This window comes from Protopterus annectens, chromosome 14.part0 (genome assembly GCF_019279795.1).
Source record: "Protopterus annectens isolate FY-2018-M chromosome 14.part0, PAN1.0, whole genome shotgun sequence".
Taxonomy (NCBI): Eukaryota; Metazoa; Chordata; order Ceratodontiformes; family Protopteridae; genus Protopterus; species Protopterus annectens.
Window position 1 is genome coordinate 1,098,850,604 of NC_056748.1, and position 12,797 is coordinate 1,098,863,400.

The 12,797-nt window shown below is 41.3% G+C and overlaps 1 protein-coding gene across 5 annotated transcripts in view; it reads left to right on the top strand.

Moving 5' to 3' along the window:
* Window positions 1-12,797, top strand: part of ZMIZ1 (zinc finger MIZ-type containing 1) — a 2,170,450-nt gene that overhangs the window by 1,518,205 nt on the left and 639,448 nt on the right. For all 5 annotated transcript variants that reach the window (XM_044056883.1, XM_044056886.1, XM_044056882.1 and 2 more), the window contains one exon: window positions 8,420-8,532. In XM_044056883.1, the coding sequence (XP_043912818.1) occupies window positions 8,473-8,532 (60 nt within the window). In that variant the 5' untranslated portion in view covers window positions 8,420-8,472. The remainder of the gene's footprint in view (window positions 1-8,419; window positions 8,533-12,797) is intronic.

Here is a 12,797-nt window from a genome sequence, read left to right on the forward strand (position 1 = left end):
GATTGAAACACTACTAATTTCATGGACTTTAATCGTACTTTGACTTAGGAATGGGTCCATTCCTGTCATGGTATTAAAAACCCAAAAGATTTGGAGAAATTAAAAAAAAGATAATTAACCCATATTTCACTAGATGGGTAGCCAGCTGTCTCACCAACAGAATGCATACAGTCAAAGTTGGGGATTCCATCTCTACTAGCAGACCAATTACCAGTGGTGTGCCACAAGGGTCTGTGCTGGGCTTCCTACTCTTTGGAATGTAGTTCTCAGGCGTCCAGGCAAAAAATAGATGGCTTGTGGCTTACCAAGTTCACCGATGACTGCAAACTGGGTGCAATCATTGAGTCCCCCAATGATGTTGCCATGCTACATAGGTGACTTACACAAACAAATGATTGGTGCCAAGGCCAGGGACTTAAACTAAACACAGAAAAAAATGTTATGATCTCTTTTGGCAAAGGGAAGGTCCCTGCAAATTACAGCATTAACAGTAACCCCCCTTAGCTCAAACCCTGTGGTGAGAGATTTGGGAACACAGGTTGATAGCAACCTTAACTTCGGTCACTATGTGTTCACAGTGGTAGGGAAGGCCTTCTGTGTTGCACATCTCATAAGTAAGGGCATCGCATCCATAGCTGAGGATGTTATAACTCCCCTGTACTCATTCCTCATCAGACCAGTAATAGAGTACAACAATCTCTTCTGTATGTAGCTCACCAGACATCTACAGCAGCTGAAGAGACCTCAGAGGTTTCTCACCAAGAAGATTCAGGGCCTTCAACACATGACCCATGTGGACAGACAGAAGGCCCTGTCACTGTACTCTGTATCTTACAGGCGGCTGAGAGGCAACTTGTGCCTGGCCTACAGAGCAGTCTCAGACCCTGCCTGACTGCATATCCGCAAGTCAAATGGGACAAGATTCAGTCACTCTAGAGATCTTAACCTAGCCTTTGACATTAACAGGACATGCTGGTGAAACAGATATATCTCCCAAAAATTGCCGCTCCTATAGAACAGACTCCTAGTTCACATAAAACAGAGCTCCTGAATGACACTGTTTAACTTAGACAGCTGGATGGGAGACTGTAAATTTTCCCTGGAGGTGTCACCTATGTCCATCTTGGATAAGGGCAGTTGGTGCTTATCCTAGACTAGTGCTGCAAATATAGACCATGCAGCTTGACCAATAAGGGAGCAAAGGTATAACCTGCCTAGGCTTATAAAGGCCCATGAACCCAGTGCAGTAAGCCACAGTGTGGAGGTATAACCCCTGAGGTGGGCCTGAGATGCAGTAAGCCACAGTATGGCAGTATAATCCCTGAGGTGGGCATGTGATGCAGTAATCCACAATATGGAGGTATAACCCCTGAGGTGGGCCTGCAGTGCAGTAATCCACGGTATGGAGGTATAACCCCTGACATGGGCATGTGATGCAGTAATCCACAGTGTGGAGGGATAACAGACATTGAACAAGTGGATTGTGTATGTAGTTGTATAGCAGAACATATAGTGGGTCCTGTGAATATGCAGGTCATGAGTATCCCTTATTTATTTATTTATTTATTTAACATTTATTTAACATTTGTTGTCTGGGAATGTCCGACTAGGACAGAGCCTATTTTCAGCGGAGGCCTGGGGAGAAATGTTCCAGATGCATATCTTTAGAATGTGGGAGGAAACCGGAGTACCCAGAGGTAACGCACACGAACGCAGGGAGAACATGCAAAGAAGGCACCTCAGCCGAGAATACAACCAGAGACCCTCTTGCTGTTGGGCAACAACATTAACTGCTGCACCACTACACCGCCTAAATGTCAGCCATCGTGAATGGCTTGAGCCCTCATGGTTCTTAAGATGATCCCCATCACATGGAGATGTATTGGCCTGAACCTTTGAGGGGAGGGGCTTAACTCTATGCAGTCATGGAGGCAAAAGTGCCCAAAAAAGAATTAATACCAGAGAGCTGAACTGATCATCTTTCAAGTAGCCCATAGGTTTGCATCCATGCATCTTGCATGCTAACGCACGTTTGTGTCTGTATGTTTAGGTGTGTGCAAATGTATGCACATCATCCTGAGATGGACTGGCAGTCTATTCAGGACTTGCTCCTTGTAGTATGCTCACTGACTGCCAGACTATTCTTCAGTTTCCATCTGAGCCTGAAAAGGATAAAGTGGGCATCCAGAAATGTATTAAATATGTTTGTGTAGGAAGCAGTATATAGGAAGTGGCTTTATTTCAGTGTTTCAGTGTGTGCTTATGTCAAACTGTCAGGTGTAAGATGAACTGGTGCAGAGACCATTTTGATGGCCTGAAAGTGTGTTTTAATTAATGGCAGAATGAGTGAAGTAAATTAAATGTGGATTTTTTCTTTTACACTACAACTCCAAATGTGTCTTGTGATTAAATTAAAAGCTGCTAAAACAAAATAGTTAAAAGACTGTGAAGAGGAAATCAGATAGCATTTCAAGTATTTCAATGGCAGCAGTATTCTGCATATGGGGATGGTGATTTGTTTCTGCGGCTGAGGAAATTTAAGTAAATATTTTATTTGGTAATCTGCACTGTGAAGGGTATTGCATTACCAGCTATTTGTTCCAGTTATTGATGTAAAACAGCAGAGAGATGACATGGAAGATGGAAGTAATGCAGGCATTTTACTTCTCATCTGGTGTTTCATTTTTGGCAGACTGCTGTGTGTTATTTTTTTATCAGTGCTTAGAAGGTTAAGCAAGTGTAAAAATGTTTACATTAGCATATGCAAACGTTTACTTAAAGATGACGCACTCGTTTATTGTTTTGTAATTCATTTGAACGGTGCATTCTGAGGCGGTATTAATGGTTTCTGTTTCCTTATACTGAAGCATGATGCCTGTTTATACCATGCTTCTGAAGCAGGTGTATGCAAACACACAGGTGCGCATAAAGGGAATACAGGTGTATGTTGATCTGGAAAATGCTGCTGTCATTTTTTTTTGAAGATTTGACAATAACTCTACAATTAAAAATCCACGATAATCTGACTTCACAACAGCAAAAGGCCTTGGCATTCAGCTGTCAATGATTTGACTTTCCAAGTTTGTAAGTCTTTGTTGGTCCAATCATATTCCTCACTCCCAGCCAGCCACTTGGGTTGTATTTGGATCTGAACTGTTTGTTAGTAGGGTCGCCACCTTTTCAAATGCACAGAGTGAGATTTTTTTGTAGAAAGGTGAGATTTTGCAGGACAGACTATACCCACAGACAGTGCAAAGGACAGAACTTCACTTTTTTGCCAAAATAAAAGCTTATTCTTGTAACATTTAAATTTCTTATGCTATTTCTTATAACATTTAGTTGTTTGTGATATAAAATAACTGTTTAATGCAATTGTTAAAGAAAACTTGGGACATATTTTCTGTCCTAAAATCTCAGAACATTTGCCATCTTTCAGGGTTTTTTTTTATTTGCAGGACACTAAAAGAGGGACAGGTGGTAACTCTACGGATGTCATCAGTGCCTGACACTTAAATTTGATGCCATGCACATGTTTTAACTTGATGTCGGGCCTCTGATCAGACTGTGTTCTTTTTTTTTTAATTTCTTAAGTCTTTTGGGTGTCTAATACCATGATGCTAATGGGCCCCATTCCTAAGTCAAAGTACAATTAAAGTTCCTGAAATTAGTATTGTTTCAATCTTTGTTGCCAGCCAGAAGTGCTCTTTGCAGCACCCACAATGTGCCCAGTAATGACTCCTCCAGCAGTTTGTATGGAGTTACATGTATTGGTTTGTTTGTTTGTGTCTTTCGGCTTTTCCCGGTTAGGGGTCACCACAGCGGAACTCCGGTCCGCTAATGATTGGCAGTAGATTTTTATGTGCTGGCTTGCCGGGCCAAACGCATAACCTTCAATGAAGGAACGGCCATTCACGCATGTCGCCACACAGAAGACGCTCTAATTGAGAATCGAACGGGCAACGTCTAACTGGGAGGTGACAATGCTACCGCAGCACCACCACCACAGCATATCTAAATACGATTGTAGATTCTTTTTTATAAGACCCATTGCTCCTACTACTACTGGAGCCTTTCTTCCACATTGCTCTCATTTCTGCCTGCAGATCCTGATATTTTATGACCATTGCCACAGTGTGACTTAGAAAAGAACAAGTATGAACAAAAACAAACTTTAAATTTAGCAGCCATTAAAATGTTGAGTGTTTTGTTAGACAATAAGGGACAAGTAAAATGAATAGCATTACAAGGCAGGGAGTTTAAACGACAAGGTGGTAGGTGTGAAATTATACTTTGATTGATGGATCGTTTACTGGACATTAATGTATTGATGTCTAAATATATACCAAAGGTTTGAAAAGTTTCTCTGTTCTGCCCATTTCTGAAGTTCATTTTCAAATACTTTTGAAAAAAAAAGTTGAAAGACTATGCAAGAAAATACACAAATACATTTAATAAAGCTATTAATGTAAAGCATACCTCCCCACTGTCCAGAATTTCATAGAATGTCCACATTTTTGCCTCATATTTTTGGTGTATACCACATACAAATTGTGGTTTTCTGGCAAATCACTGAGGTCCGAAGTCAGTAAATAATGATAGCCATTTGAGTTTGACTTTATATCTTTCAGAAAATGCATGCCAATGCAAAATCTGTTGTTCTAGTAAATTTCTAAGTTTATAAGTTTATAAAACCAGTATTCTAATCTGTCCCTATTTTCAGACCATTGACCCCGTATTTTCAGCTTTGTTTGATTTCTTACACAAAAAGTTGAGAGGTAGGAAGTACAGCTATGCTTTTGATGAAAACTAGTAGCTTAATTTCTATGATGAAAAGACAAATGATCTTGGTATAACAAGAGACCAGCTGACCTTCACTTGTCCGTTGTAAGCATACAAGGTTAAAGTATTTGAACATCTAGGAATGGTATTCCCTTTAGTTCAGTTAAAAGGCAAAGAAGTAATTAGACAGTTTAATTGTTAGGCAGGTATTACAGTTTGGGGGTGTTTTAAAAGGATGAGAAGAAACTGAAGAGAGTACAGCGATATGTGTAATGGGATTTAGAGCACTATAATGTGGAGAGACGCAGAGTAAGTAATCCCTGCTCACGCTGTCACAGAATATGCAAAACCAGATATGATCTTGTCATAGAGAGCCTAAAGAAAGTACAAGTAAAAACACTTCCTGAGTTAAACTCAGTTACAGGTAGGCATGAGTTTGATCAGTCAGACTGAAGAAGTGCCTAGATATGTAACAGAGGACAATTAAACATGAAGTAGATTGCTTGTAGAAATGAAGTAAAAACAACTCCCTCAAATATAGAAAGATAGATAGATAGATAGATAGACATCTTCTGTCCTAACTCCCTGTCACATAAATACAGTTTCAAAATTTCACCATTAAATAGCACCATTATAGAAGTTGTTTCCTGTAACAGACTACTAGGTGTAATAATTGACAACCAACTTAAATTTGACCTACATTTTCAAATTCCATAAAAAAACACACCAGAAACTTAGAATGCTTTATAGATCAAAGCTTGGAACAATTTTGATGGACATTAGAGTGATATCTCTTGTTTAAACACTCACTGAAACACTTTCTCAACGAGTCCTGGATGTATACTTGACCTCACACCAGGCCGAAACATCATCCTTTCTCTCTTTCTGGTCATCCCCTCCTCTTTCTCTTCCATTGTTACTCCCCATTCTCTCCTTTTTTCTGGTCATTCTCTTTGATTTCTCTCCCTATCACTTTTCCCATATTCTTTATGTATCCTCAGGTTCTACCTTGACGGGACTAAATCTTTCAGAAAATCTGACCAGCTGCCAGTCAGATTTGCTACAGGGGCAGAGGGCAAGGCCATTTCAAAGCAAACCATTTCCAAATGAATAGCACACTGCATCCATTTCTGCTACAAGCACTGTGGAAAACCTACCCCACAGGGGATCAGAACACATTCCACTAGGGCTACTTCCACCTTTACAGCATTTCTCAGGGGAGTCCCTAACAGGGACATTCTGGAAGCTGCAACCTGGAGTTCTGTACACACCTTCACCAAGCATTGCCACTTACCTATTTTTTCTAAATCCAGAGCTGGATTTGCTACAGCAGTCATACAGGGCCTGCTAGCCAGCCCTAACTCCTCTTGACTGGCTCCACCCTTCGTCGGTTTTGGGAATCAACCCAAGTGTGATGACTGCAACATTGAAACACAAAGAACATAGTACAGTTGTATACACTTACCATAAATGTAGATGTTCGAGTGCATTCATTGTTGCAGTCCTAGTTTCCCTCTCTCCAGCCCCCTGTTTTTCTCTATCCGTTCTACCAATCCTCTATATGGCCGTTTTTTATGGCAGTGGTATTTACTTTTTACTGGTGGTGTTCCACACCGTATACTAGCTTCCTATTTGGGGGGGCTCCTGACATCTGGGGCAAGAAAAACTGATGTAATGGTGTCGACTGCCTGTTTTATACCCCTGACAATCTGACGTCATGGAAGAAGCAACAGCATCTGACGCAGAAATCCCAAGACTCTGGTATTCAGGCCGACTGAGGGCTACCTGCAGGCAGATAACCCAAGTGTGATGACTGCAGCAGTGAATACACTCGAACATCTACATTTATGGGAAGTGTACACAACTGTATTTTGTTGTGTCATCACACTTGTATTACAAATTGTGTATTACTGTACATGTATTAAATGTCTTCTTATTGGAACATTTTTCCATGGGCCGCTAAAAATGTGTTGTATTTCCAGTTGGACTTTCCTGGTAAACAATGTCAAACAGATAAATAAGAATAAAATGTTGGTGTAATGTTTTTTTTAATGCATGTATACCCATGTCAGTGTTTAAAATATGAGGATTTAATAAAGGTGTTTCACTGGCATTGAGGCTTATCTTGAAAAACATTTCCCAGTAGCTATGAACTCCTATCACAGGATGCCAGAATTCAGGCCTTTATCTTTAAGGAATTGTGTCTGGTTTTGAGCAGGGAATGGAGGTATATGTTGAAACAAGCCCATGTTTTTTTTCTCAGAAGAGATGTCAGAATTGTCCTTCAGCTTGCTCATTCAGTTCCCAATTTTCTTTTCTTTCTTTGTTTATTTTTTTCTGTGTGTGTGTGTGTGTGTGTGTGTGTGTGTGTGTGTGTGTGTGTGTGTGTGTGTGTGTGTGTCTTTGTGTGAGCACTTTGCTTTTTTGCTTATCTTCTGCTCTCCTCTTGGTCAGTCCTTCCTCATTACTGGGTTGAGGGAGAAGTGGGAGGGACCATTTTTAAGGTTGCTGTCAGAGGTGGTTCATGTTTTGCTGGTTAGCCCTAATATCCCTGCACACACACAGATTTAGCACTGGGGAAGGAGACATGTAGTGGACTGGTTGCAAGGAATGCTTCCTCATCTTTGCAGGAAGCATTTTCTTCTCATAAGTCCCCCCACAGCCCTAGACTGTGGTCTCCACTGCGGAAATTTCACCTGCCAAATGTACCTCTAAGTGCTTGCAGTCCTGCCATCACCCCTTAGGAGAGGTAAGCAGGCCACACCTCTCACTCCTGTCAAACTTTGCATGTCTGCTGCAGTGCCATGATGGCTCCATCCTTCTTCAACATGCCAGACTCACTTCTCAGTTTTCTGTGCTGGGATGGAAACCAGGTAGAAAAGCCTTTCATACAGTGGATTTGCAACATCAGCTCAGGTTGTATCTGGGGAAGACAAAATGAGGACTGACCAGCTGTTCATGGAGGGAATGACTTGGGAGTCGCCTTAGACCGGATGCATGCTTTTGGTTCTTTCTGCCAAGCTGTATTCATGCAGTAACCTTCATGGGGAGTATGTTAATATGCATTCTTCCACAGTAGACAGCTAGCAAACCTTATGTATGTGACCGTGCACCCCAGCCTCTGATGGGGGAGAGGGGTTAGGGCCACAGCAGTAGCAAAAACCTTCATGGCTACCTGGGTTATGGTCTCAACGTAATTAGCTCTTGCCCACAGGGAGCAGTAGATTGTTAGTGGGAAAACTACTGTTTTGGCATGCAGTGGTCGGGGTGGGATAATACAGAACTGTTTTTAATATTTTAAAGTTCACCAAACTGTTAGAGGTTGTACTTTTTGTTTTTCTGCTGCCCATTGTGAAAGGTGTACTGCTAAACATGTTTGACTGTCATGATGGTCAGTAACCCAGTTTTAGGGACATCTTTTTTATGAGAGGGTATGTAAAATGGTGCACACCTGAAGTGATTCATGTTTTTGTGTTGGCCGTTACTGCAGTTTATAGTCTCATTTAAATTAAAGTTGCAGGTATGTGCTGCTGAGCTTGTCTTAAAAGCAAACCTCTTTTACATAAAATGACTGTGTTCTGGTTAGTAGGGCTTTATTTACTTTCCTCATCTGTGTTTTTTTTTGGTTTTTATCTTGCAGATCGGGAAAGTTTAATGGCTTTCAGGTAGAAGGCAAGGAAAGGGACAATCAAGATGAATTCTATGGACCGACATATACAGCAGACGAATGACAGGCTACAGTGTATAAAACAGGTAAGGATAACATCTGCTGCGCCTGTTTTAATAAAGTCTTGGTACACTGAGCAGGAATTGTCTGTTCTTACGTTGGACCAGGGAGAAGCACAAACAGCATATGAGATGAGCAGCACTAAACAACGATGGTGCTCATGCACAGGGTTATATGCAATGGATTAAATGGGCGAAAGTGGTAACAATTTATACTGTCCACAACTGTGTCCCAAGTACTGAACTTCAGATGACATGTTGAAATGCGGTCCTGTCTGCCTGAGTTGTGAGTGGCTCAGGTGGTCATTGGAAGAAGACAAACAACCAAAGATGAATCCAAGAGTCTGTAAACTAGAATCTGAAATAGCCGGGTTGATGATTTATGTCTATTGCAGTGTCAGTGGAGCTACAGGTAGCACACTCTCCTTTGATGCACAAGACTTTTGGGTTCTGTTCCCTCATCGGGTAGATTGATTGCTGACACTGCAGTGCAGCATAAGGGGGGGGTACTGCACCCCTGAGTGTGCTGTCCTTTGGATGAGACATTAGACTGAGGTGTAGGTAAATAATTGTGCATTAGTTATGTAACTACCAAACTGTTAATTGTTGTTTGGTGCACAAGGCTGTGGGTTCTCTTCCCAACCCACTTGGATTGATTGCTGACACTGCAGTGCAGCAAAAGCAGGGTGCTGCCCTCTTGAGGGTGTCATGCTTCGGACGAGATGTTAAACTGAGGTCTCATCTGCTTGAGTTGGTAGTGTAAAATCGGATGAGATGTTAAACTGAGGTCTCATCTGCTTGAGTTGGTAGTGTAAAAGATCCCAGGACATCTAATGAAACGACTAGGGGGAAGTTCCTGATGTCCTGGCAAAATTTCCCATAGTAGTTTAAATACCACCTTGAATCTCCCCTGGAAAGAGGCTACTAGCCTAGTGGGACTAACCCGATCAACAAATGATAAATATAAATAAATAATTTTAGGTTTATGCAAGTGCCCCTTTTTGATATCGCAGTTTGACCAGTAAAAACAGAAAAAAAATCTTTCCTTTACTTCTGGCTGTTGATGATGAAGACCCAAATACCATGCAGGTCTTCTGAGTCATTAGGAGTATTGGCATCCCATTTGGCAGACTTTGTTGGCTGTACAGTGCAAGGTGCAGGATGTCAGGCTCCAGATTCAATTTTACAAAGGTGTACATCAAGTTCTGAACTCTGTTAGATAGAGGTGGTACTTCAAGTTTCAAAGTCACTTACAAAGAGGTGGTATGTCAGGCTCCATAGTGGGTTATATGGAGATGTGTCAGGCTCCATAGTGGGTTATACAAAGGTGGTATGTCAGGCTCCGTAATGGTTTATATAGAGGTGGTATCTCAGGCTCCATAGTGGGTTGTGCAGAGGTATGTCAGGCCCCGTATTAGGTTACACAGTGATGGTATGTCAGACTCTTGTATGTCAGGCTTTGTAATGGGTTATACAGTGGTGGTATGTCAAGCTTCGTAGTAGGTTATATAGAGGTGGTTTCTCAGGCTCCATAGTGGGTTATACAGAGGTAGTCCAAATGGAGAGATGAAAAATGGGGTCAGAATGGAGAGATGAAAAATTAGCAAGCAAGGGAGAGTAGTAGTGCTAAAAGTGAATCCATCCTCAAGTCGTGGTGAGTACCTTCATGAGGTGGACCCCGATTTTACAAAATCTCACCAAGACGACACTGATATACAGACTGTATTTATATAGCATATATCATGGACAGAAGTAGGTTAAAAACTAAAAAAAAGATAGCTGGATGCACAAGACCCAGGATACAAAAGTGCCCAATCCTGGTAGGTGCACTGGTGCCAGGACTGGAAAAGATGACAGTGTAGAATCCTCAAAATACAAAACATTCCTACAATGGGCTAGGCCAGGCCCAGGGGAAGGCTGCCCCCCCCCCCCCCCTGTTGTAGAAGGAAGTAGCAGTCCACAAAAATCACAAAAACTGATGGGCCAAAGAAGAGCCATATACACGATAAAGTGGACTGTTGAGGATAAGAAAGAAATTATGCATTGCTACTATTATGCAAAAAGGCCAGAATTTCCAGACACAAGATATACAAAATGATTGAGAGAAATTAGAGGAAAGAAAAATACTTCCACAAGAAAAACTGTCAAACTTCAAATGAAAATTTGTGTCCATCGATACAACAGATTTGTGAAAAACGGTATATAGATCAAGAAACTTTGATCTGTTTGAAAAAAGAAGCATCTAAGGAAGTGCAAAAATATAAACAACAAAACCAAGAGATATTTGAAAAGTATAAAAAAGAAATATGGACATGGGAAAGAAAGAGATATTTGATATGGGGCAATATTTATGCAAAAGAGAAAGCCAATTTAATCAATGTGAAGAAGGCAGCCTCAAAGAAATGCGAAGAGAAATACAGGCAAAAGCATCCGGATATGGAAACTTTCACAGTAAAAAAATAACATCACAAAGAGGGAATGTAGAAAAGAAGATCAGTAAAGCAGAAGTTAAAAAAATAGAAGGTGAAGTTATGGAGTGCCTGTGAAGTGAAGGATTTGGTGGAGAAGGCCTGGCACAGGTTACATCACAGCAGGATGGAGCGAGTCCCCAAAGTAGTGCGAAACAGGAAGATCAGGAAACATCTGAAGAAGACATATGGACATAGGAAAGAAAAGAGATTTACTGTGGTGTAATATTTATGCGAAGGAGAAAGCAACACTAATACAAAAAGAGCAGCACCAAAGTTATTTGAAGAGAAATACAGGCAAAGGAATCCAGACATGGAAAACTTTACAATACAAAAATAAGAAGACAAAGAGGAAAAGGAGATTAGTAATGGAGAAGTTAAAGAAATAGAAACTGAGGTCATGGAGTACCTGCAAAGTGAAGGATTCAGTGGAGAAAATCTAATTCAGAAAGCACCATAACAGGATAGAGTAATGGATATCCAAATTAAGGAGAAATCAGTGGAACAGGAAGCAATTGGTCAGGTGCCATATGAAAATAATTTGGAGTCTTCCACGGGAAACCAGTATAAACATTCACTTGAAGCTAGACAGCAAGGGAAGGGACAGGAAACTGTGGAAACTCTGATGCAATCAATGTTGAGGAGTGATAGGCCAGTGAGTTCCCATATGCTAGAGCAACGGATGGCACAGGATGAAGTTGAAGAGAATGTGCCACAGGAAGATGCTATAGAATCTTCTATAGAATGCCCGCAGAAATTGGAAAACAAGGGATGTGCCCTCAGGAAGAAAATGAGCTAAGAGATGAATTGCATGATTTAGTAGACTTAGACAGATATATCAAGATCAGTGAAAGAAATAGACTGCAGAAGGTTAATAAAACCCAAAAAGTCAGAAGTCTGATAAAACAAATTAACACACTTTAATTCTCAGAAGTACAGGCAAACACAGGAGGACTATGGCTAACCATGTTCGCTAATGACTGCAAACTGGGAGCCTTAATTGACTCTCCGGCTGACACGGACATCCTCCAAAACGGCCTTACTGAGACGGACACCTGGTGTCAAAGTCATGGCCTCAAGCTAAATGCCAAAAAATGCATAGTCATCCCATTTGGGAAAAGCAAAACACCCACGAATTACCACATAGGTGGCAGCCCCCTTAATACAGAAGAGGTAATAAGAGATCTGGGGACCCAGGTAGATAGTAATCTCTCCTTTGAAAATCATATTGCCAAAGTAGTTGGGAAATCCTTCTATGTGGCCCATCTAATTGCTAAAGGGTTCGCATCTAGAAATAAAAAGGTTATAGTGCCCCTCTACTCATCACTCATTAGACCCATCATAGAGTACAATGCCCCATTTGGGATGTACCGCAGAAGACACTTCCAACAGCTGGAAAGACCACAAAAGTACCTCACTAAGAGGTTTACTGGTCTCAAACATATGTCCTATGCTGCCGGACTGAAAAAACTCCAGCTGTACTCAGTGGCATATCGCTTACTCAGAGGTGATCTCTGCCTGACTTACAAAGCCATGTCCAATTCAGAATTGATGGACATGTTCCACCTAAAGAAATCCAAGTCACTGCGAGCCACACGCTCTAGTGAGCTAAACCTTGCCCCAGCAATAAATAGAACATGGTGGCGGGATAGATTCCTGTCACAGACTCCCCATGCTTTGGAACAAAATTCCAAATTACATCAGGCAGAGCCCCTCACTAACACTCTTCAAGAGAAACCTTGACGAGTGGATGGGTAACAGAAAATACACTCCTGGGATCACTTCATTGGCTCTGCTTGACAGAGGATCAGTTAATTAATCAAT